This window comes from Gordionus sp. m RMFG-2023, chromosome 2, assembly GCF_954871325.1.
Source record: "Gordionus sp. m RMFG-2023 chromosome 2, tfGorSpeb1-WG-v2, whole genome shotgun sequence".
Lineage (NCBI taxonomy): Eukaryota > Metazoa > Nematomorpha > Gordioida > Chordodea > Parachordodidae > Gordionus > Gordionus sp. m RMFG-2023.
In genome coordinates, this window is record NC_088776.1 from 53,904,652 (window position 1) to 53,931,655 (window position 27,004).

The 27,004-nt window shown below is 23.5% G+C and overlaps 1 protein-coding gene across 6 annotated transcripts; it reads left to right on the top strand.

The window, feature by feature from the left end:
- Positions 1-4,005: 4,005 nt before the first annotated feature.
- On the top strand, positions 4,006-13,295 carry LOC135924148 (uncharacterized). 6 transcript variants are annotated; one of them, XR_010571320.1, is made up of 15 exons: positions 4,006-4,200; positions 4,280-4,400; positions 9,640-9,726; positions 10,357-10,449; positions 10,642-10,737; positions 10,874-10,903; positions 10,967-10,999; positions 11,041-11,124; positions 11,169-11,230; positions 11,804-11,830; positions 11,904-11,960; positions 12,006-12,059; positions 12,502-12,628; positions 12,676-12,777; positions 12,830-13,295. XR_010571320.1 is itself a non-coding variant. In XM_065459197.1 (8 exons), exons 3-7 carry the CDS (start codon positions 9,702-9,704, stop codon positions 12,035-12,037), a joined length of 303 nt encoding a protein of 100 aa, XP_065315269.1. In that variant the 5' UTR covers positions 4,006-4,200; positions 4,280-4,400; positions 9,640-9,701; the 3' UTR covers positions 12,038-12,059; positions 12,502-12,678. The 6 variants fall into 6 exon arrangements, 2 of the variants coding, with proteins under 2 accessions (XP_065315269.1, XP_065315270.1); XR_010571321.1 differs by lacking the exon at positions 11,804-11,830; XR_010571319.1 differs by lacking the exons at positions 10,874-10,903; positions 10,967-10,999; positions 11,041-11,124; positions 11,169-11,230; positions 11,804-11,830 and having other exon boundaries at positions 12,664-12,777.
- Positions 13,296-27,004: the final 13,709 nt, after the last annotated feature.

Genomic DNA, 27,004 nt, shown 5'->3' on the forward strand with positions numbered 1-27,004 from the left:
TATATAAACTTTCTATAAATATGGAACCATAAAATTTAGCCTTAAAAAACTAAGTCCATGTAAATTAGTATTAGAATTTAACATCGATAGTTACTATGCTTATAGGATATATATTTTATTGAATTAATTTGTATAGTTAAAAAACTAGATTTGCGTCAATTTTAATAAAAGGGATTAAGATTTAGCCAATAATTGTGAGCCTAGAGATCTTTCTAGATGGCAGAAAGGTTTGCACGTTTTATTAATTCTGAGACTTACATAATATTTTAATCTTAATCGGCCGTTTTTAAAAATCAACTCAAATTGGGCTTTTTAAGTACACAAATATTAATGGGTCTTAAGCATAAATATTGAATAAACCAAGAGGTAAAGAAGAAGGGTGTTAAAATTCTTCAATTATTTTAAACAGCATTTTTTAATGATATTTAGTCATTTGGTCTGAAAATTCTATTATTTTATACCTATTATTATTTTTATAATTGCTCAGTCTTAAGAGCAAAAATATTTTTCTCTATGGTGAATTTTTTCTGATTAAGAATTATTGAACAACAAATATTTTAAGTTTCACTGCTATCTAATGATGTTAACCAATAAATATTTAAAATGTCAATTTTGATATTTTTAAATATCAAGTCAGCAAACAGTTTATCTTAAAATTATCAAGCATATAATTATTAATTTTTAATAAATTAATGTAAACGGCTTAATTAAAACTAACATTATTTTTCTATTTAAATTACGCTAAATAAATTTCAAAAAAAAAGACACATTATTTTTTTAGAATTTCGTTAAATCGCATGATTAACAAATTTGTTTATTACATCGCCAAAATTATATTTTTAAATTTATAAAGATAAATAATATTTTACAATAAATTATTATCTTTATCTAAAAATCATTTGTATTAATTGGAATAACATCTTTAAACTTATAATAAAAATGCTAAAATATACCCTCCCTTTATTTTTATTTGGCTCAAATTATCTTGCCCCAAGATGAAATTTTTTTCTCTTTAAAAATATTGAAAATTTCAAACAATTATGTTTTTGACCGAATTAAAATTTATGGGTAATAAACAAATATTACAGAAATTTTGAGAATAGTTTGAAATTGATAGCTCTAATTTTTTATTGAACAAAGGGGAATCTAAGTAAATAGTTATAACCTTATATGCAACAAGAAAGAAATCTCACAATTGATATTGAATATATCAATTTTGAACATTGATTTCTATTATATATTAAAAAATAGACTTAATTATTTAAAGATCATATTGTTTTTATTCTATTACAAAATAATCCATGATTTAGAAGGTGTTTTTTTTTATTATAATTAGAAAAAGCAGAAAATTTATTTTTTATTTATTTGTGAAATGTTAAGAATTTTCGGCAAACTTTAAATTTTATATTGGGAGAATTTCAATAATTTTCTGAGAAAATAAAAGTTATTTTACAAGTCTATTCTTTCAACAATATATTTAACACTCTCTTAGATCTGAGCTATCACAAAGAAACGCCTTCCCTTGTTAGTTTTAATTTCTCGGTACCTTTCGATCACTTAGTGCAAACCTATATGATGGACATACTGACAATGACAAGATACGATGGAAAAATAACGAAAATAAGAGAATCTAGAAAAGTAAATAAATCAAATAAAATAAATGACTTATTTTCACATACAATATATGAAATGGTTTTTGACATTTTTAATTTTCTTGTTTATTTTTTTTTCCTTACTCATTTAATCAAAAATATATTGAAGATTTTAGATAAAAAAAATATTTATTTTGATAACTCGTTGTTTAGGCTTATATATAAAAAGAAAATTTAATGATTAACATGTTTTCTTCCCTGCATTGGTGGCTTAAATTTGATCCTTTTGAATAGCGAATAATTTCCAGTATACCTAAAAACTGAACAATTTAATTTTTTTATAGAAATTCTTAGCTCATTTTAAAAACTTTCAGTTATCCATTATCAAACCTAGTTAAAATCGGAGAAACAACAGATTTACGATTTTTAAGAGAGCTCGGATTTAAATTTTAACTCCAATTTAATTCATTTATATAAAATAATGCAAAATATTCACATATACACGATTTATTGTTTATGAAAAATATAAGTTGTTGGCATCTATTATTGATATTATTAGTGTCCTATACTATATGGTCTGCATCAATACCCTATAATATATCTTACATAAATTTTTCAATTAATATTTATTTAATCGCATTACTAACTATAAATTTACACATTGAAATTTCCATTGAAAAATTCTGTTGTAATTAATACATTAATAATACAAGTAATAATTCAATTGAAAATAACAGATATAAAATCCATTGAAAATAACAGATCTAAAATCCATTGAAAATAAAGGATATCAAATCCATCGAAATAAAAAATATATAAAATGATAAAACATCTTAGCAAAATGGGTATATTCAAATTGCAACAAAAGCAGAATCAATACCTCTATCTGAGTTCAGTGTGTCACACAATTAACAAAACTTCCCACTTTTACAGTGTAGCTCTATTGCCTATATCTAAACCATCCTTATCAACTTTATCATTATTGTGAATTTCTTTCCCGCATGTTAGGTAGATAAATGCCGTGCTTGTTCTATCATCTCCTTTTTTTACCATTGCCTTTTTATGCTCCCATTTGTGACAGCTGGTCTCTGAATTAAATTTATTGCAGCTTCCCATGTATACATGGCCAAGTGTCTGTTTCTTCTAAATTTTCTAATCAATTTTCTCCATTCTTCACCTTAGCGTTTTTTCGTTCACTAAACACTCTGCAAACATAACCGTATCAGATATAATTATGTTCATTAACTTTGTTTCACTTCTTGCCAGCAATACAAGATTATCAGCATAGGCGTATACGGAAAGGGGAAGGTCAATGGATAATTTCTCTCATTCAAAAATTTGTCTGATATTATAAACATCACTTTAAGGTAATAAAAAAAATTTCTTCCTAAGCACCCCGCCCAACACTTTCTTACAAAAAATGTTAATAATAGATCCTCCTTTCTATCTGATGACAATTTGTTTTTTTTTTCTCTATCTAATTCCAGATCATCAATATTGCTATCATTATCATTATTATCGCTATAACCAGTAGATATTGTCGTAGCCTCCAAATTGTAAATAATGGAGTTTTGGGTATATAAATTTTTGATGGTCTTTAGCCAATTTTTCTGCTCAATACTCAATAAAACTTGATATAGAGGGTCTAAATATATTGAAGCGTATACAACACTATTTTGCAAATATTACTTTCGAATTTTCATATTTTCTAATATTTCCTATGAAAAAGAACTTGTAAATCTTTCTATATCTAATAGACATCTAATCCATATGCCATAAAAATCAGATAGATATAATTGTTCTGATTTAATATTTTTAAAGGAACTAACACAATAGTAAGGTCATGTATTTGATTCCAATCATCTTTCGACAAAATGACTCACATGATCTTATAATAAAATCATTACAGAAATCTTTCAAACTTAATAATTGCTCTGTGTTGTGCAATCTAATATTGTCATTAAAATTTTCATAGATTATAACATTCTTACAATTTTGGGAGTTCTTAAATATTTTACAACATCCCTTGCTTTATCAATTATAGTTTTAAAGTGATTATTTTAAAAAAAATATATTTATACCCTTGAACCTTCCACTATTAAAAGGGGTCCGGGTTCAGCCAAAATACGAAGGTTCAGGGTCCGGATTCGGGTTCACATCCCTGCTTTATTCTTAATTTCTTGGAAAAAATTATTTATGTTTTGAAATCTAATGTTTCCAAATTTTTACACAAGAATTAAAGTTTATATGTTCTGTTTTGTTAATGACTGCTATCATTTATATAATTGCCTTTCACTTGATATATGCAGACCTTGTGGGGAAATGGGGGTGCAGCTACTAACCGTCAAGTCAGATCTATTTTTATTGGACATTTATTTTTGATAACCAATTAAAAGAGCGGTTTATTTTTGAATTGAATTATATTAACACCATTTTGTTTATAAATATTTTATGTTTATTTCATGATAAAAAATATTAATAATATGCTAAAATACTATTATAAACTTCTTTGAAAAATTTCTGGTATAGGATGTCTATTTTCTTTAAATAAATGGTTACACTGGCCCCCATTTCTCCCCGCTCACTACATCCAATAATATAAATAATTGTAAAATAAATTACTTTTATTATTTACTTTCTAGGTTTAAAAAATTTTAATTATTATTGTTTGTTTTTTTCAAATCAAGTTCACAAATTTGCCTTTCAAATACAATTTCTCCCAACAAGGTAACTACAAGCTGAGTTTTCAATATAAGATATGCAATCGCTGGGTCAAAAGTTTGGAAACTATTGAATATATCAGAATAGGTATAAACATTTTATTCATTAATAAAAATATATGAATAGATTTTGAGGTGTGTTTATCCTATCCTCATTTAGGCTAAGTTATTTTACAAATAACCATAATTTTGCTTAGTACATTTAAGTTTATTCCCTAAGTAGCACCAGATATTCAAATTTCATAGCAATGGGATAAATATATTATTAATTGAGAAAATAAACAATTCAATTGTAGTATTAATCAAATGAGCACCTGTACCTTAAACAAGAATAAGAAATGAGGAATTCCAAAGTTGTATTATCGTGAAAATAATATTATCAAACATATATTGTCATCATGTTTAAAAAACTAAAATAATTTGTTGCAGTAACTCAATAAAAAAAATTTTTTAATTTATAGACATAAACTTGAGAAATCAAATCTGAATGCTTTTTCAAACCTGGCAAATATTCCATAAAAAATTTATGGTACACATACTATAATAAGGCTTTAATTGAAAATATTTATTTACTTAATCAGTATTAATTAGTCCCATTATTTGTCATATAAACTAAAAAAAATTAAGGGATTTTAAATGAACATATAAATAGATTGTATGGTTTAGAAGAATTTGAAGAGAGCAAATTTATGTTAAAAACTTCATAAGTCAAACAAAATTTTATGTTTTTCAATTAAAATAGTAAATTGTCTAGATGATGAGCCTGTCAATATCACTTAGAAAATTATTTTTTATATTAATTCGTATATTATTGGTAATACCAATATATATAATTCAAGAAGGGGGTGGTAAAAGGTGCTAGAAATTTATTATCTTTATTTATATATATCCTCTTTCTTTTTATTGGCCTTAAATCCTCTTTAGCCCTCTATTCTGCAGGATGTCTCTAGATTTATATATTTTTACTATAATTAATTTTATATATATATTAACTAATTAAAATAATATCTAACACTAAATACCTAAATTAACCTCATATATCAGAAAATATTAGAAAATATTTTTAACGAGTTCATTTCAGAATTAAAATGGGGCGTAATTTATTTTGGAAAATCAACGTTTAAGTTATTTATTATTATTTTAATTACTATTTAAATTTGTATTTACGAATAATATAATAATTAAATTTTTTTAAGTTAAATAAAACAGACCTTAACCATAAAATAATCAAAATCTTGTGGTAATATATAATTTATCAATGTATATACAATGATTTCAATAATAGTTAGACTATCCTGATGATGAAGCCGGTCTATAGTTACGAAATTGATATCATGTATGTACAAAAAAATATTCTAATATCTATATAAATAAATTTAATTAGTAATTTAAAAATACTAAAATTCACTTATATTAATAATAAAAAAAATTTATTAACTTGTTGGTTTGCCGAAAAATGAATTACAATGACATAAACACCACTTAATACGTCAAATAAATAATTAACCTTAACCATGTATTTTGCATCATATATTTTTTTGCTTAAAGCGAAAATGAAAAATAATATTTATTGAAAATACAACTTAAAATTTTTAAGATTGCTATTTACTGAGGGCTAATTATTTAAAAAAACAGGTGCTAATCCATTTTTAAAATTAGGCTAATTTTTGAAAAGAGATTGCATTATCACCCAAAGCACCTAGTGAGCGACACCCCATACTAATTACGATATTATAAGGGTTTATACCTGATTTTCAGTATTGCCAGTAATATATAAGTATATTAACAACTGTTTTTCTTAGAATAATGAAACATTGTTTTAAAAATTAATAGTCCCTTCTTAAGTTCAATAACATTAGACTTAATATTATAATAAACTGCTTAAGTCTGCATATATAGTGGAAAACGATGCCATGTGATTTATAAGCTGTAGTACGTAAATATTTACAATGAAATTGTGTTTTCTTTATTAATATTAATTTAATAATTAATTCTATGAATGATAATTTAAGAATTATTAAATATTCATAAAGTTGTTTTTTTTTACATAATTTACCTTAAAAATGTAATATTATTTAAATTGTTAAAAATTATAATAATAAATCTGTTTATGCTTACTAACCCTGTTGTTCACTTAACTCAACCTCATTTGATATTTAATTTAGATTAATTATTATTTACACCTGCTAATTATCTTATATTTATTTTAGTCATGAACCTTTAATATACATAAATAAAGATATCGAAACAAAATTTCTTTTTAAATTTATCTATTATAAAATATAACTAACTGACTGTTATCCTAATAAATTCTATATATACTTTTCAAAAGTATATAACAATCAGGGTTGGGCAGTATCGCGTTGTATCTAAGATACAAGATACTTTTGTATCTTGTATCTTTTTTAAAATTTTGGAAAGTATTTTGTATCCCTAAGAAACATATTATTTAAAAGTATTTGTATCTTAACCAACTTTGTATTCAAAAAGAAATTTATTGATTAATTTAAAGAGTATTAAAATTTAAAATGATATTGTTTTAAAATTTAAATGAAAAATTTAATCAAAATTTAGATATTTTAAGATAATTTTTGATATATGACGTTGGTCGTCATATAGCAATTTGCTAACAATTAGAACTACCATATTTGAATCGTTTTATATCTGTCTATTTTAAAATTATGGAAGAAGAAAATAGAATAATATGTTTATCTTCGTCTTCAGATGATTCTTCAACCGAAAATTATAACAATAAATTTATACTAAGCATACTTAATGACAAATTTTTTGAAGTACTTCAAGATGATCATAATAAAGAAATTCATCGTGACTTTGGTATTGAAGAAAAAGTTATAGCAACTGTTACAGATAACGGCTCTAACTTTAAGAAAGCTTTCAAGGAGTTTGGATATTCTTGGAAGCTGTAGAGAATGACTTTGACATCAATGATGATGAATGTATAGAATTCAAAATCATTGAAAGTATTATTTAATACTTCTTTAAAATTTATTATGATATTGTAAATTTAGTAAAAAAATTTATTCAAATAAAATTATTTATTTGTTTATTTAAGGGTCTAAAGAAGCCTCAATAACATTGCCTCAACACATTCGTTGTATGTGCCATACGATAAGTCTAATTGCCACAACAGATGTCGAGAGAGCTATTTAGGATTCTCCTAACATTTCTAAAATTCATCATCCTGCAATAGCTAAATGCACTAAGCTATGGAATGCAAATAATAGGCCTAAAACTGCAGAACTTATCAAAGCAGTTTTAGGAAAACAATTAGTTACACCTTGTTGCACTAGATGGAATAGTTTGTATGATAGTCTTCATAGTTTATTAAAATTTAAAGAAATTATGTCAAAAATTAGAATTTCCTAAATTAAGAGATATTGAAATTCAATATTTAGAAGAATATTGCAATATAATGGCCCCATTGGCTAAAGCGATTGACAAAATACAGAGTGAAATCAACTGCTATTATGGAGAATCAGCTCCAATTTTAAATGTTAAAAAAAAATTACAAATTTAATTCAAAGCATTCTACAATTTTGCAAACCATTAGCTATTGTCATAGAAAATTATTTAAATAAAAGATTTAAAAATATATATGATTTTGATAATAATTTTAAAAGTGCATTTTTGGCAAATATTCTCATCCCTATTTTAAAAATCGTTGGATTGATGGTGAAAAAGAAAAAAAATACCTTCAGGATTTGTTATTACATGAAGTTTTAATTGTTTTTAAAAATAATATTGAAATTAATACTTCAACAAAATCTTCAATTGATGAAGATAATGATTACTTTTGCCTTAAAAGTACCACATCCAATTCTAATAATTCAATAAATGATATTGAAATAGAGGTCCTAAATTATATGAAAGATGACAGGCGGAGTATAAATATGTTAAATAGTTATAAATATATAAAAGAAATATTTATTAAATATAACACAATATTACCCTCCTCAGTCCCCGTTGAAACATTATTTAGCTTTGCTAATATGGTTAATAGACCAAATTGTCAAAGATTGAACGATAAATCATTTGAAAAATTAATAATATTAAAAAATAATGCTGATTATTATTATTTACTAATTATATAATTATTAAATGGAATATCGCATTATCTTTTATAATAAATTTGTTATTTTCTACAATTTATTTTAAATATTTTTTTATAAATTTATATTATAGATAAGAAAATAAAGCTTTATACTTGATTTTGACTATTTAAAGTTTTTTAAAAAAGTATCTTGTATCTTAGATACTTTTTTTAAAAAAATACAAGTATCTTGTATCTTATATCTTATTGAAGTTTTTCTAAAGTATCTAGAATCTTGTATCTTAAATACAAAATTTTATAAAGAATCTGTATCCGAATACAATTTTCTGAAAATTTGCCCAACCCTGATAACAATCAATGTAACTATTAGACTAATATTTTGTTAAGTTAAAGAAATAATACAAGTCCGTAAGGTAAAATTTAAGTTAATATAATTTAAAATAAAATTCAAATATATTAACATATAGGTTTTTTTTATGTTGCCTATCTTAATGCAAGGTGGTTCTAATTGCACTTTTAAAATGTAAAGCCTTTAAAACAGCTTATAGCCAGAATCACATTTTGGAGGAATAGTTTAAAATCGATTGTGCTTTATTTCCCAAAGGGTGGAGGGAAGCATAGAAAAAATTGAAACTACGCTCTATTCAAGGGAATTAAATATAAAAAAAAGGAAAACAATTACATAGGCTTAATATCAAAATAAAAAAGAGAAAGCTCAAATAACTCAAAATTTAACTATTGGTATAAAAACAATTATAATAACTTAAACAGATTGATTGCTAAGTCTGAACCTTAGTTAACAGTGTAAAATTGTTTATTATAATTAAAAAAAATTATTAACCAAAAATGAAGATTTATCTCCCAAAAAATACCTATAGAAATAGGTGGCTATTACAATCAAAATATATATTTAAAATATTCATAGAAAATGATAAAGAAAAAGAAATAATTATTTGATTTTAAATAGAAAATTAGCCAATAAAATAGAAGCAAATTATACTTAAACTGCTATAAAAAAATTCAAACAATAAGAATATGAATATGAGGATGATTCAATTCTTATTATAAAATACTAGTAAAAGTTAAAATTTCAAGACTTAAATTTAATTTTTTTTTCTTTAATATTGTTTATCTTCTTTTAACTAGAGATCTTATTATTGAAAAAAAAACTAGCACAATCAAAAATGGATTAAAAAATATTAAAATCATTTATAAATCTTGCGCACTAATCTGATTATTATACTATTAAAAATAGATTCAGATTTCATAGTATTCGCCAATCTATCTACTTATAAAAATAAACGAAGCTTACTCCTAATGGTTTTTCCAAGAAATTTAAAAGGTAAATTTAAATACTATTTTCTTTCTTTTTCAAGATAAATGATAATAATGTTTTAAATTGAATTACTATGTATTTCTCTATCTATGATATAGTTTTAGTTTTTCATACAATTAATAAAGCAAAAATATCTTTATTAATAAATCATAATTTAATACTAAACATCTCATATAGACTAATTCTAACCCACGGAAGGCTCCTAATTTTTTTTTCAATAAGATCTTACTTTATGGTTTTCAATTTATAACAAACCCAAAATTATTGACATAGTTTTTTATAAATATTTTTTACAAAATTTTTGCATCATGATAGATATTGAAAAATTATTACTAGTGTTTCTAAAAAACCCGATTTTCTTAATTTTTAAAGGTCTGGTTTATATTTTATCTAGAATAATATTATGTAAGAGATTTGGCAAATAGAAGTGCATACCTTTCTGCTATCTATGAGAAAAATTTTCAGGTTTAAATAATATTATTTTGGCTAAAATTTCAATTTGATCCTTTTAAAATTGATATAAATTGGGCGTTTTAACAACACTATTTATCATCATTAAATTGTTTTTTATTTAAGCTTAACTTTGTTATGAAATGCAGAGCTTTGTAGCTATGTTTTAAAAAAAAATTTTACCAGAAGAGGCTATCAAAAACGGAAGTATTTTAAAACGTGACAGCAGAATAAATATAGTTATGATGGCGTATCATCATATTGCCAAAATAACCGAAGGTTGTATTTCAAATTTTTATTAATAATATTTTCACCTAATTATATAAAGTATTTTAATCATAATTGAAATAAATTTAAGTATAAATGAAAAATAGTGATGAGAAGTTAAAATTCTTAAAATAAATTAGCTAAATTCTTTTTAAACATATTTGGTGATTTTTTAAAATGAATATATTTTTAAAAATTATATAGCACGGAAGAATATAACTTATATAATTTTATATAAAACTGCCCAAATGATAAAGCCTCGCATTAAATGTGTATTCAACCAGGAATCTAAAATGAAAAGTATATTTAATTGAGTGAGATTAGAATATTAAGTATAGTTTCAGAAGGAATCTATTATTTTAAATATGCAAATTATATTTTTCGAAATTTTAAAAGTTAAATATTTTTTTTTATTCAAATGTAATATTTTATTTAGAACCAAGAGTCATTCGTAGAATGAGCTTCGGTAAATTTTATAATATATCCAAATATTAAACTTGTTTTTTTACTTTTAACCCAAATATTATAGACAATATTCAGAAATTTTTGCAAACAATAGAAGGTATAATTATATCATAAACCCCTAATTTTTAGAAACTTTAGTGATAACAGAATAAAATTAAATTGAAACTTATCACTTCCTTTTAACCTTTCAATCTCCAGTGAGATTTATGAGACACCAAGCTTGTTAAAATTAATTAATATTATATATAAAAAGTTAGTTAATATAGAATCTCAGGAAGGTTTTTACCTATGCCAACGATTTGTAGGTCTGATAGCATATCAATCCACGGTGCCATTTTATATACATTACATTTATTTATTTTCAATAAAAAATTCTCACTATGAAAAAAAAAAATTATTTAAAAAATTTATCTTGGAATCCAAATTTTATCTATTTTTTTGGTTCAGTCGTTTTTTAAGTATAAGATTTTCGCTAATGATCTGAACTGTGAAACTCTACCAAATCAATTACATAAATTTTAAATAAAATTCTCATTTTTAATTATTACTAATATATAAATATGCTATTATAATATAAAATTTCTTAGACAAAATTTAAATATATTATTTTGTTGAGATATTATTTTGTGGATTCCTAAACATAATCTTGAAAAACATACAGGTAACTAAACCTAAATATCCCTATAAGTTAGAAATCGACCCACTCCATATTCTAAACATTGGCATTTAAAAATTTTTTAATTTTTATTTAAATCTTATTTTATATTAAAATAAATGTCACAATTATTAATTATAATAATTGTATGATAGATATTGCGCCTATAGTATTTTTTTTAATTATATTTACATAAAAATTTATATAATATTTATGAAAATCTTTACATTTGCTGTTTTATTATAGGAGAGGATATTTCTGTTTTCAATGAAGGTTAAATCATTCAATTCTTTTCACAAAATTAATATAACATTTACACATGCATATTTTATATTAATAATTTTAGATTTTAATGATTTTGCTATGGATTTGGCTATGGATTTAGAACTGGATGATCCATTAGGTTTATTCGAATATTGGGATATATAATTTACATTACAAACTTAAGATTCTTTATTTTTTTGGAAAAGAAGTATATAAAGATAAGCGACCTGAATATAAAGTTTGCTACAAATACAATCATCTCTAAAAATCATAAAGAAAATAAGCACACAATGTGGCTACTTAAAAAAAATGTTTAAAATCATTCTTTTTCCAAAAAAAATTAAATTTAAAATAATTTATATATCCTTCTGACCATTTTTATTATCTTTTAGGCCTTGGCCAATCTATTCATTTTTGATACCGATTTTCAAATTGATAAAAAATAAATTTTAAATAATATAATATTTTTTGAAAGGTTCTCAAGGTAAATAATATATTTTTATAATAAAAATTTTTTAAATTTTAAATCAATTCCTTTAAGGAACATTTATGATTGATCCTACAAGTAATTATCCTTTCAGAATAAAAAATGTTGTTTCCAAAATAAATATTTCATATAGATTTCGTTTATATAAAATTAAAGGCACTAACTTTATTAAATATATTTTGCTACTGCTCAGATGTGCAATGATTACTCAAGTTAAATGAACAAATCCAAGTGTAAACATTTTGACAAAAGATCAAGGTCTGAATTTGTGGGGATTTTTGTTTAATCCAATAACTGTGAATCTATATGTACTATGGCAAGTAAATTATAGATGTTCATATCTCTACTACAGTAGATCTTTTGGAAGATACCAGGCTATTAAAATATAGCCTTCTTTTTGCTATCATATATTATCTTTTGGTAACAAATGTGTTTACTATCTTTGAATACTATAGGAAAAAATTATTAAGTAACATGAAATGTAGAAGTGTATTTAGAAAATCGCTTTTGTTATTATATAGCACACTACTAAGAACATACACAATAACTTCAATATGTATTAACTTTTATGGCGGGAGACAAAATAAAACTTTCAAACATAAAGAATTTTAGAGAAAAAAACCCAAAATCATTAGCAACTCTCCGGGATATATACCCGAGACATAGGCCAACAAATTTAGTGGGACTTTACCTTATCGATGTTTTTATCCTCTCATAGAAATTACGATCCCTTTGGAATTCCTGTGAGGAAGAAAGCTCATAAATATTAGCACATTCTATATCGTACCAACTTCTTGATTTTTTGAAAATCAGGCCAAATCTTTTTTGTGATTCAAAGAAGTCTTAAATCTACAATCTCAAGATCATATAATTAAATAAAAAATAAGCTTTGAGATAATCCATTTTAATATTTAATTATTCAAATGTTCATGGCCATTAGAACAAGAAAACTTACATATTTGTTAAAATGTTTTAATTTTTTTTTAAATTATTCCATGTTTTTTCCCGTCTTATATATTTTTTTAAATATTTTATAAATTTAAAATTTTTAATATAGTTGCGTACATGTTATTTTTAATGTACTAATTTTAATAAATAAAAGTTTACAAAAAATTTGACGCAATAAAAATTAACAAGTGTTGCTTGAATATATAATATTCTTTTTGACCTCATTAATTATCTGATAAATATTTTAAAGACTTACTTGATAAGTGTGCTAAATTACATAAACTAACATGTTCAAGATATTTATTTAGACTGTTGAAGAAAATAAAATGTTTAGGGTCAAAAAATAATAATGCTAAAGGTTACTTTGTGCCCTAAATAATGATACAAGTAGCGATAGCTTGGGACTCATAACAAAACAAACTATGGGCTTAATTTTATAATACAGCCTGATTAAGATAAAAGCACCATAGCCTATAAGCCTAGTAAGTTATCAACCGCAGTGAAGTTCACAAATTCCACTTAAATTTATTGGGAGATTATTTTTTTACGGATAACGAACCGCTTGAGAGAACATTTGTAATAAATATAGACTTATCAAAAATTACGAATAATATATCAGTGCGATAGATACTTGCAGAGAAAAATAATTATTAAATATCTTACGAAAGCAAAAAGAAATACAGAGGCCAGATGATTTGATTTAATGTAAATAAACCGCACGTTTACAGAAAAATATTATATCTTCTAAAAACTAATTGAGATAATTTGACATGGGTGGAATAATATATAAACAATTGTACAGTGGCCAAGTGATATGGAAAAATTAAATTCCTCACCTCTTATGAAATTTGCGTGTTATCTCAAATATCATTTTAAACCTTCCTCCTAAACTCCACTCACACCCCCTCTCCCTTAAAAAATATATGAAACAATTTAAAATATTTAGAAAAATAGCATTTTTATAATAAAATAGGTGAAACCCCCCAAACTATTATTAAAAAGATGTAACATGGTCAAAGGCATGCAATATATGATCTTAAAACTCTTCAATAAAATTTTTAGCGTAAAAACTAAGTTCCCTCCACCCACTCTCTTATAAAAAATTTTATGTAAACAAAGATAACTCTTATTTCATTTATATTAACCTAAATATGTTATCTATACAGCGAAGCTAATTATGAATTTGATATATACATTCGAGTTTTTATTATATAATGGACCAAACCGAAGTTGAAAACATATAAATATTAATAATTTTCTTACATCGCAGAGGAGGAAAGTAATCAAAAATATAATAAGTTGTTAGAATTTTTGACAATGGATAGATTTTTATTATAAATTTAAATTTAAAAAACAAATATATTATATAAATAAACTAGGAATTTTTTTTAAATAGATTTTGGAAGAATTTTACTACTTTCAACAACACTAAACAACCTCTCTTTTTATATTACAATTTTGTATTCGTTGTTAAATATATCAAAAAATTTGACAATGAATCATCCGTTAATAAATAAATGAGAAAATTCATGCTGAAACAAAAAGATATTACCTTAATATTTATTATTCTATTAATTTAAAGTTGAAGAAATGAATATTAACATAGGTAAACCCAAAAAAATTACAACCAATTTAATAATCTGACCTGGCTCTAAGCCTGGGTACAAGTACTAGGCCACTTAATTATTTTTAAATCCAGGCAGGGCCAAAAATAAATTTAAAACCGGGCTAGGCAGTGCAAATGGTACCTTTGCAGGTCTCTGAGAAAAATCAAGCCTTCTGCATATTAATTATTGTAAGTTTAAATTGTTGTATATGACTAAATAATATAATATCTGCTCATTTTTTAACAAATTTGATATTAATTGAATAGAACGAAAATAATGCACTACGTTTTATTTTAAAAATTTAATTATATCAGAAAATGTGTAGCATTAATTATTTTAAATGTCTTAAGTAATTAATAATTGATAAATGTATCAAAAATAATTATATCTTCATTATCCTTAAATTGAATTAATTAAAATTTGGATATTCTCGTAAATAACTCTATATGAATTACATCGACTATATATATTTAATTTTTGGATATTCTATATCAGATATTATATTCATAAAATTTCGCTTTTATAACACTTTTTAGGAAATTCAAACACCAATCTCTTTCGTTTCTTTGGTTGAGAGTTTAGTTTAGCGAAGAAATATTTATAGGGGGTGGGTTGACTACATAAAATTTATTAAAAGGTATTATTTTGCTTACAAATAGTTAAATTTATGTTTAATTAAATCTCTTTATTATATTTGTATTATAGATATTTAAGATTTTATTTAATATTATATAAAAGTGAAGCGTAGTATTTTATAAATTAACTCTTAAGCCACTCATATAATTTTTTTTTTTTTAATTATTAAAAAACTAAAATAGTAACTGCTTTAACAATAGTCTTAGTTTTATAAATCTTAATCCTTGAGAAAGAACCTTTATTAATATAACAAAGATAAATTATGAGAAATTAGTTGTTAAATGAGATGATTTTTATAAGTAACTAAATTTATTATGAATATTTATGAAACAGTTCAAAACATTGATCAAAGTAAACTTATATGCTGGAAAATAAACATTTATTTATTAATACTTATATATTCTATATACCACATAAAATTTTTATGTTTAGCTGGTGAAAGTAAAAAAAATATTTTAATAAACCATTTCTCATTGGATTTATTTTTTCAACATTTCTTTATTAATAATTTATAATAGGATGACCAGCCTATATTATTTCTTAGCAATATTTCAATATTAAATAATTTTTATCTTTTATAATTTTTATTTATTTATCTAGTTGTTCAGTATTCTGAAGGTTCTATAAATACATTTTCCATGCTCTTAGCTAAATAATTTTGTTTTGATAATTTATCTTGGAAAGGTTTTAAACATTCTAGAATTAATATTATATCTAACTAATAAGAAAATTTATAATTTATAATATTGCCTCAATAAAAGTCAGCCACTTTAATTTTTTTGTGCATCAGTATTCTATAAGTGCTAAATTTTATTAAATGATGGCAGTGTTAAACATTGTATAGTCAACATATAGCAAATGCTAAAAACGATCAATTTTTTTGAAAATGTAATATATCCTATTTATTTTTAAATATATATTAATGAAATCACGCTGTGAAGTCCAATCTATTATATATAATCCTCCATAGGTAGGAGCCACCTAGTTAGTTTCAAAAAAAAAGATCTTTGCAGGTATTCCAACCCAGAACCATATTAAGATACATGGTATCGTATCACATTTTGGTTGGCTCAATATCGCACCATTAGATATTGAACATTAACCAATGAGCTTTCAGGACATTTTATTATAATTTTTGCCTATATAAAATATTTTAAAATATTTTTTCTATCCAATTCAGAATTTTGAAAAAACATGAAATCTAATTGTATGATGAACATTTCTAGCAAATCTATTTCTAGTTTAATTGTTTTTCAAATTTAATATATTGTAATAGTAAAACATTTATCTTTTTTTCTAATTTGTTCATTCTTTTGGTCGCTAAAGACTCGTTAAATGCGCTTACTCATTAATTAAGTATGGATTCTAATTAAAAAGCATTCTCAAATAAAATTTATTTTCTATTTAAAGATTTATAGAGCTAGAGTTTAATATATCATTTAAAAATCAAATAGCACCATTGAATATTGTTGAAAAAGATACAAAAAAATTGACAAAACTCTTATTTGTTAGGATTTTATTTCGAATAATATTAAAACAAATAATTTTAAAGACTCGTTGACACTCCTGTAGGTTGTCTTTAAATTTACTTCTGTTTGAAAAATAATAGGTTATCCATATTATAAGAAACCTTTAGTTTATATTTCGTCCATATTTAATATTAGGCGGTTTTTAGAAAATAGCTAATTCAATATTTAAATATAAATATTACCCAACTCTCGTGATTTCTTATATTTGACCTAAATTTACCTATTATATTTTTAAGCTAAAATCTAGATTTATCCGTTTTCTAAGAAAGCGCCTTAATCGGGGTTCGACAACAATAGTTATGTTATTCCGTTTTAAAATAACATTTATTGAAATTTATTAAAAAATTATATATTTTTTAAAGAATATAATAAAAAGATCAATTAAGTTGAATTTATTAAATCCTTCTATATAAATGAAAATATTTTGAATTTTTCAATATACCTATGCATTACAATTTTTTAAAAAACATAATCTGTTAATTTTCTTAAAATAGAAATTCTACATTTTCCTGAGATCTCCCAAAACTTACTCTACGCTTCGAGTTTAACAATAGAATATGGATTTATTAAGAATGATAATTAATTATTTATAAATTAATCTATACCTCTAAATATCCGCCGAAAATTTTACTAAGCACTCCTGTAAGAAACTTAGTCAATGAAAAATATCCCATTTGACAATCCACATAATATTTTAAATAATAATTATATTAGAGGGCAATAACATGATTATCTTGTTACATAAATTAGCAAAAATTAATTTTCAATATTTTGGTATTATATAGCTAGTGAAAAATATGCTACATTTAAAAAAAATATTTCAAAGACGAATCTTGTGGAATTTACCTTTTCAAAATTTTGTTCTCCCGAGGAATAATAAAACTTATTTAGAGTCTACACTCCTCACTCTCTTTCAATTATATGCCTAGTCCCGCAAAAATTTGTCCGCTTATATATTTTCAGCATCATTCATTCCAATATTTATATCCTCTTACCCTCAAAATAACGTTTACAATTTGAAGAGAAGAGTTTATGGGTGAGTTTTTCAAAATACAATTTGTTGTTTGAATTAAAGGGGTATTTTTTTAACAATAGGGGAGACCAGGGCTAGTCGGCGCAAGGGGCTTGTCGAAGGATTTTATCATAAAACCAATAAAGATTAAAAATTGAAATTTAGTTCTAAAATAGAATTCTATAATATCCATAATTGGATTAAAATAGCTATTTAAATTTTTATCCGTTATGACATGTTTTTGACGTAAAAATTACAATATTTTCACTTAATATTATTAGGTTGTATTAAAAAATTAAAAGCTTAAACATGACAAAATGAACATTATATGAAAGTTAAATATCTATTTTAATATTTGGGAAAGTTTCAGATTTATATATAATGCATATATTAAAATCAAATTAGTAATATTACCACCATTGAGGTTAGTAGAATCGTGGCTAGTCGGCGCAATCAGTCAATTTTTATTATATTATTATGGTACCAAAATATATATGTGAAATTCAAAATAGTAAAATTTTTACTAAAAAAATATTATGAAGAAACTATAAAACTATATGAAAATGATTTCTCATTAAGAAAAATACCATTTATTACAGCAAAATATAATATTTTATAAATGTAATATATAAAATAATAATTATTATATAAATTTATAAATGTGATTGATTTTTACTAATATATTTCAATATAATATGCCTAAATAAATATCTTGCAAACTAAAATCTTCATATACATATTGTGATAATATATTATATATTGTCACAGATAATATAATATTTTATAAATGTAATATATTAAATAATAATTCATTCATTCATTACCACGCCAGAAATTGCACGAAGTGCAATTTCATCACCCACCACCAGGAGTTGAAGCGTGCATCATGTATCTTCACTATAATATAGATCCCATACATGATGTCTACCCGTTTTATTATAGTGGACGGTACCACTATGTAGCCAGTTAGCAAAGTGAAGAAGGAAGAGGTACAATAATGGTGATGTATTAGTTCCGTTGCCGGCAGAATAGTGTTAAGAAAAAAATAAAGAAAAAATAATGTCATATAATAATGTACCTGCATCTTTAAGTGGTATTTAGTGAGGCAACAAAAAATAATAGCCCTGATATCTTGGTAAGTAATGAGAATTTATGTTAAGTTTGCATGAAGAGTCTCTTCGTTGTTCGGTGTGCCAAATATCGTATGTCCTGTAGATCTTGTATGTGCTGTGCTAATGATATTTGGGTTCGTCCGAGTTATTGCGTTATTATTATAACCAGTGTACCTTCTCATTGTCCATTATACAACTAATAGTCTCGTAATTTTTATCATTATCGTGGCCGATATCGTGTGTCCAGAAAGGTCGTGGGTTAATAAAGGAATTACGTTATGTTGTTGTTGTTCAGGTTATTATCATTATCAAACAAGTAAAGGAGAAGAACGGTTTCAATATTAATTTAGGCCATATTTTAACATGTATTGTAAATGTTCTTTTAGGTGTATCTTGTTTTTGCTGAGTGTCATGAAATCTGCAAACAGGAGGTTAATCAGATCCATTTATTTCAAACATTTCTCCAACCAATAGTATTTAGGAGTTTTTTTCCTACCGTCAGGGCACCATTTCAAGGACGAGAATATCATATTTTCCTGCGAGCAAATAATATTTTATTCGCTCCGGTAGTCTCAGACACCTGTGGATCATTCGGACCCCAATTAAAATTATTCAAAACAATAGGGCAAAGGTTACGATTAATCACAGGTGATCCGAAAGAAGGTTTCTACCTCCGCCAAAGTATTTCAATCGAAATCTGCCGTTCAAACTGTATATCCATTCATGGATCATTAAGCCCCGTAGACCACACTTAATTAGATATCCCTCTTTTTTTTCTTTTTTTTAAATAATTTTTTAATTTTTTTTTTCTTAATTTCCCTTCTTTTAATTATATGTTTTTATATTGATTTTTTTGTTTTTAATATATATTTTTTAATTCAATAGTGTATATAAATGTTCATATTTTAATTTTTTACCGAATAAAGTTTATTGAAATTTATTAATGTGATTGATTTTATACATTTCTATTTTTATATAATATCAGACCTAAATAAATATCTTGCAAACTAAAATCTTAATATACATATTGTGATAATATATTATATATTGTCACAGATATTATATATATTGCTTATATAAATTTTAGTCTAATAATAAGATCAACTATTTAAATTAATTCTAGCAAAAAAATAAAATATAAATATTTTTTTAATTGTCAATATAATATGATTCAAATTAATACATTCTATTAGATATGAACATTTTAGCATATATATTTTAGCCTAATAATAATATAATATATATAAAATGAATTATATCTAACAAACTATATATATATTTATTTTTTTAATTGACAATATGATATGATTCAAATTAATTCATTTTATTGGATATGAACATTTTATTTATCAGATTAAATGATGTTATATTTAAATACAGAATTAGATAAATTTTGATTAAATTTATTATTAATAAAAAATAAACATTAATAAAAAATTAATAAAAGATGTGTGTGTTATTGTAAACAGGATTATAAAAGTTTTCATAATTTTGAAGATTGGTTTCAATGTAGATGGTTCTCCTTCAAAAAAGATTGTTATAATTGTAAAGAGAATATTATATAAATAATAAAATCTGAAAAAAATTTTTTTGTCCCATAATAAGCCTAATAAACCACTTGATTTGACTAGCCCCATCGATGATCCGACTAACCACGGGTTCGGGGCTACTAGGTTCAAAAAATGACTTTTACTAAAACCTTTCTAGAGAAATAATTATTAAATATTTAAAAAATACAACAGTATATATTTATAGGTAGATGTTTAAGGTCTTTTGGTATTTTGTAAGATCTTATATGATCCTTATTTTCGGAGCTATGATGATTTTGACAAAAATTTCGCCGACTAGCCCTGGTCTCCCCTGTGTAAAAATAATGTTAGAATTAAAAATATACACTTTCGCCGATTTGATGCTAAAAAATGTTAATAAATTTCCAAGTTACAATTTAAATTTAAAATTTACGGCCGACTTTTGTTCTTAAGTCCATACCTCATTCCTATGACATTTTAATAATTCAGGACCTGATATTTAAATTTCATTTCATGCTTCAGTTTAAAAAATCATATAAATCCTACCAGCCTCATCCAAAAATTGTAAAAAATAATTTGTTGAAAAATTAATTCAGAAAGAAGAAATTCATAATGTTAACAATTGATTTCAATGCAAGGTGTGTTAAGGTTGGTCACATGAATCCTTTATTAAAAAGTATTCAAATTTTTTCCTATAAGGGTAACTTAATATAAAGGTATAATTTTCCATGTGATGATCAGACACACCTCGGGTTGGCATGTAGTTTTGAAAAATATTTTAAAAAAAATAATAAATAAAATATACATCTAATATTAATATTTTAATAATGGTAATTATTTGAAGCAAATCTATATGAATTTGAAGAATATAATGTGGCTTTAACTGCTGATGGTTATGTTGAAAGTAATTTTAATCACTTTTTCAAATAATAATTTTTTATTCTTAAAATTCTAAATAGGGTATTATTTATTGTAACTGTAAAATTATCACTGCTGCTACTATAACTGACCCCTATGGCCCTAGTGATATTTATTTTAATAGGGTAGTTTCTATATTATATATAGTCTGGCTTGATAACACATAATGTTTAGTCCAACAACTAATGTTATACTGGGTCCAAATCGAAATGAATATCGGTTCAGATTAGGATAAAAATAACGGTTCAAGTTTCAGGTTCGGTTTGTAAAAAATAAAAATATCGGTTTTGTTTGAACCTCTAAAACCGGTCTGAACACTTTTATATTCACCTACATTTGAATTATGTATAGGGAAGAATTTTTTTTTTATTTCATCATAATAAAAAAACACTAAATAAAACCTTCATTTTTATTAATTACATATATAAAATAATATTTAATTTATAAAAATAAATATTTTAATATGAACAATATTTTACTTTATTTACTTAAAATTTTTTTATTAAGCCGCACAATTAATATATTTTCAAAATTCGTCTCACTCAAATTGCAACTATAAGGAGATAGTATAAATTTAATTGTAGAAAAACATCTTTCCACACTAACTTGCGGCACTGTCAATATGATATCAGATTTGATATGTAATTTATAATATTATGTGTAAATAATTTATATATTGGATTTAATTTTTTTCTAACCATTATAATTTATAAGCTTAAAATATTTAAAAATGTTATAAAATGGCAATATGCTAAAGTTAATAAAAAATTACTGATACTTATCAATCAAATGTGATTGATGATAATCTTTCAAACAATTGGAATATAATTAAAATTTTTGCAAATATGATTGATGATAATCTTTAAAACAATTCGAATTTAATTAAAATTTTTGCAATATACTAGAAAAACTTACACATTATTATAAGAATAAAATCATAAGGCTCGTACCGGTTCAGAGTCATTTTAGTGGTTCGGTTTGGATCCCTGGTATCATTTTCAATTGTCTTACTTTTGTGCGTTTATTCACTTTTTAAGCTATATTATTTTGAATTTTAGGAGGTATTTTAGAAACTCCCTATCAAGAAATGGAAGGTATAACAGTTTTTTTAATTTTTAGCTAGGGTTTTTTCTTCTAGAAATAAAATCCTAATTTAATTACTTTATTAGATTCATTTTTAGTTTAATTATTGTAGGAACCGAGTTTAGTTTAAAAATATTTTGAAAAAATATATATTAAATTTACTTCCTGGCTTCTCTATAGCTGTTTTTTAAAACAATGAATTCTATTTCCTACTTTTAACTGAAAACATTTAACAAAACGATAGATATGTATCCATCTTTAAAATAATATGATTAAAAAAATGAATTTGGATCGCTCAGAGGTTAGTTAGTTAATCAGAGTAAAATATAATTTACATCTAAAGACATGGGAAATTTTTTAACCCTTCTCGCATACAAAATAAAGTTATCACTTACAAATATTATATATTCAAAACATATACTAATGACTTTTTGTCTAAATTTTGACGCAGCTTTGCAGAACCTCACCTCAAGGTGAGAGGTTTAGAAAAATAAACATTTATATGTATATTTTAGAGATCTCTAAAAGTAAGGCTCGTAGGATGGTCGGGACTACGGTTTATAAGTAATTTTCTTAGGATCGGGCTAAAATTGATATATTTTAAAAAAAATTTAAGAAACAATAGGTTATTTTTTTTTATTGTTTGTAGAAATATCGAAAACTAGATTATGTTTAGTATAAAATGTAAAAATCTATTGAATTTTTTTTAAATTTATTTATATACATCCGGGTCTGGCTTAAAAAATCAGGCTCGATGGAACCAATATATATAGTGAAAAAAATATATAAAGTATAATGCTTCCTCCAAAAATATACTCCTTTAAACCCAAATTTTACTTTTTCTCAGTTAATATAAACGCTCAAAATTGTTTAAACTTATAGTTTAAAACTTATCACGTGTTATATTTTTTATAGTTTATCACGAAACTGTTATATTCATTTTAATCATTGATTTTCATATTTAATCCCAATATTTCATCAAACTCCTGTACTATTTATATAATATTTACGAATATCAATATTTAATATCAAATGGTTAAAATCATTTTTTGATATCTAATATCCAAATCATTAAAATAATTATAAACGTGCTAGATAATATAAGAATACCATATGTAAATACAAAAGAAAATCATATGATATTATATATCTATATCTTTTTTTCTCGAAAATATATTTACAAATGACATATGTCAATTACAAATTGATGGATACAACAGAAGTACAAATAGAAAGGAAGGAGATAAGTTAAAAATAAAAAATAATTAAGGATATAAAAAAAATAGTATTAATCTCTTAAAGTTTAATAAATATTTTCAATATTATTTTATATTTTATATAATATTTATATTATTAATAAGTGATAGATGTTCCAGGTAAAAAATTATAGATATGCAAACAATCATATATGAATATGAAGGTTATTGATTCACTTTGGGTCCACACTTAAAATTTAAATTTTAAGCTTAATAAAATTTGCATATCATATTCTTTTTTTTATGTATAATATAAATTAAGAATTATATAATATAGATCTTGGTGAAAATTCAGATTAGATCTATATATTTCAACCGCTATTTTTGTCCCAGGTTAAATATAGCACCGGAGATAATTGAATATAATTTCCCAAGTTTTGTAAAGAAAAAAGGCTTCGTTTCAAAAGTAGACCAGTATGAGAGTTAATTTTCATGGAATGTATTTTATATATTGTTTTTTAATATTATCCTCCCTAATCAATCATAATCCTAAATTTCGGATATTTGTATTTCTGATATACATATTAATATACCAAAATTCCAAATATTCCAATATTATCTAATGGCTTCTTCTATTATTATACCTTTATACATATAAAACCACATTTACACATAGAAAATCAAAAATATTTATAATTTATCTTACATATATACAATATTAGACACAAACTAAAAAATAAAAATTGTATATCTCCTTTTTTATTTATAATGTAAGTTAAGAATTATATAATATAGATCTCAATATATATAGATTAGACCTATAATTTTATATTATCTCCCAAGTAAAAATATACCTCAGAGATAACCGAAATACAAAAATGAAATAAATAAAAAGATATAAAAAAAATTAATTTTAATCTCTTAAATTGTAATTCAAATTTTCAATGTCATTTTTTAATTTATATAATAATTATATTATTAATATGGGTAGAAAATATAAATCCAGGTAAAAAAATTATTAATGATACATGTGCTAACAATTAATAAAATTATTGACTCACTCAGGATACACACTTAAAATTATATTACAAGCATATTTTTAATATAAGATAAGAATTATATAATATAGATCTCCATGTTAGGTTAAATTAGATCCAGATATTTCTATCAAAATAAATTGACCAAGATAAAAATGCTACCAGATAGAGCTGAATATTTTTCCCTAGATATTAATAAAAAAGAAATGAGATGGAAATGAACCAGTATGAGGGTTAGTATTTAAGGAAATTCATTAAGCTAATATTTCCATAGAGATAACGTTTCATAAGGTAGGTAATTCCATAGAGATAACGTTTCATAAGGTAGGTAATCCTATAAATAAGGATCAAGCCCTTTGTTATTTTATTATTAACAAAATAAATGATAGTAATAATATTTGTTTTATAACAATACATTAAATAAATATAAATATTTTAAAAAATTGGTATTAATATATTAACGATTAATTCAAAATTTCAATGTTATTTATAATTTCTTTAATATTTAATTATTAATAAGTGGTATATGGTACAGGTAAAAAATTATAAATTACTATGTCTAGGCAAACAATTATAAGTTATTGATTCACTCAAACTGCATACTTAATTTAACAAGATAAACAATATAATTATCATATCTGAGTAATTTTATATGTAAAATAAATTTCAATATTAATTTATAATATGTGTAATATTATTAATCAGTGCCCGAAGGTACAGGTAAAAAATTATAAATACCTATGCCTATGCAAACCACAGGGTCCCCACTTAAATTTTATAATACAAAACTAATAATATAATTTCCATATCTGTCTCATTTTTTATGTATAATGTTAGTTAAGAATTATATATCTCAGTGTAAGTAAAGATTAGATCTAGATATTTTTATCCCTATATTTTGACCCAGGTAAAAATGCTATCAGAGATAGTTGAATATTTTTGGCCAAGTAAAGAGGAAAAGACCCCGTATCCGAAATAGACCAATATAGGAGTTTGTTTGCATAGGATGTATTTTTTATTCAGTCCTTTTTTCATTATCCCATAAACACTGCTTCCTTATCTAAATCCTAAATTTCGGATATTAAAAACTAAATTTCTGATTCAAATATTAATATACCAAAATATCATAAACTATATTCAAATATAATTTATTAATTAATTTCATTATTATAAATTATTATATATAAATTTACATTTACACAAAATCAAATCAGATTTTTATTTCTATAATAGATTTCATTCTATATTAATATCACATATTTATATAACATAAATTTCAAAATAAACAATATTCTAATATTATCTAATGGCTTCCTACATTATTTTCTTTTATATATATCCACATTTACACATAAAAAATTTAAAATATATTTGATTTACCTTACATTATACAATATTACGCATGCATTTACATAAACTTTTAACTTTATTATTTGAAAAATTTATAACTCAAGTCAAAACTTTCTATCTATCTTTGCCTCACCTTCAATATCTTACTTTCAAACGATGTTAAATATCTAACCTTTATTTTAATCCTAAATTTCATATCTGGCATTTGCAAATTTTTATTTCATCACATTATTTTCATATTTAATTTATTAATCCTTTTTTATCCATATTTCACATCCATAATTTTATTTCTTTTTTTCATAATTTTCCTTTCATCAATTTTTTTAAAACATTAACAAAATATATAAATATTTTCCATTTCATGTGTTTTTGAATATCAATATAACAATATTCCAAAAATTATTTATCCCTACTAATTATAATTCAACTTTAAATATTAAATAATTTTTTATCTCTTCATGAGGTTTGTTCCTATGGCAGATGACTATTCTCCATTCAATGAGTCTTAAGGCTTACAAATCAAACTTAATGGGTTTAAAAGTTAAAAGCAAAACATATATTACTGAAATCCGTTAATTATATGTCAAACACAATATTTAATAACATATATTGTCAAAAATTCCAAAGGTAAAAATATAGTAATATATAATAGTTCTTCTATTTATATACTACGATTTATAACCTCGACATTATTAATGGCGCCAATTCTAAAAGAAAAACATATATCTCAGCCTTATTT

What these genes read in the sequence shown, in the direction of transcription:
- LOC135924148 (XM_065459197.1), top strand. Translation starts at nt 9,702, where the DNA reads ATGGTTTTTCCAAGAAATTTAAAAG. An exon ending in TTTTCCAAGAAATTTAAAAG is followed by an intron (nt 9,727 to 10,356) that starts GTAAATTTAAAT and finishes AAATTTTACCAG; the next exon opens with AAGAGGCTATCAAAAACGGA. An exon ending in CCAGGAATCTAAAATGAAAA is followed by an intron (nt 10,738 to 11,903) that starts GTATATTTAATT and finishes TAATAATTTTAG; the next exon opens with ATTTTAATGATTTTGCTATG.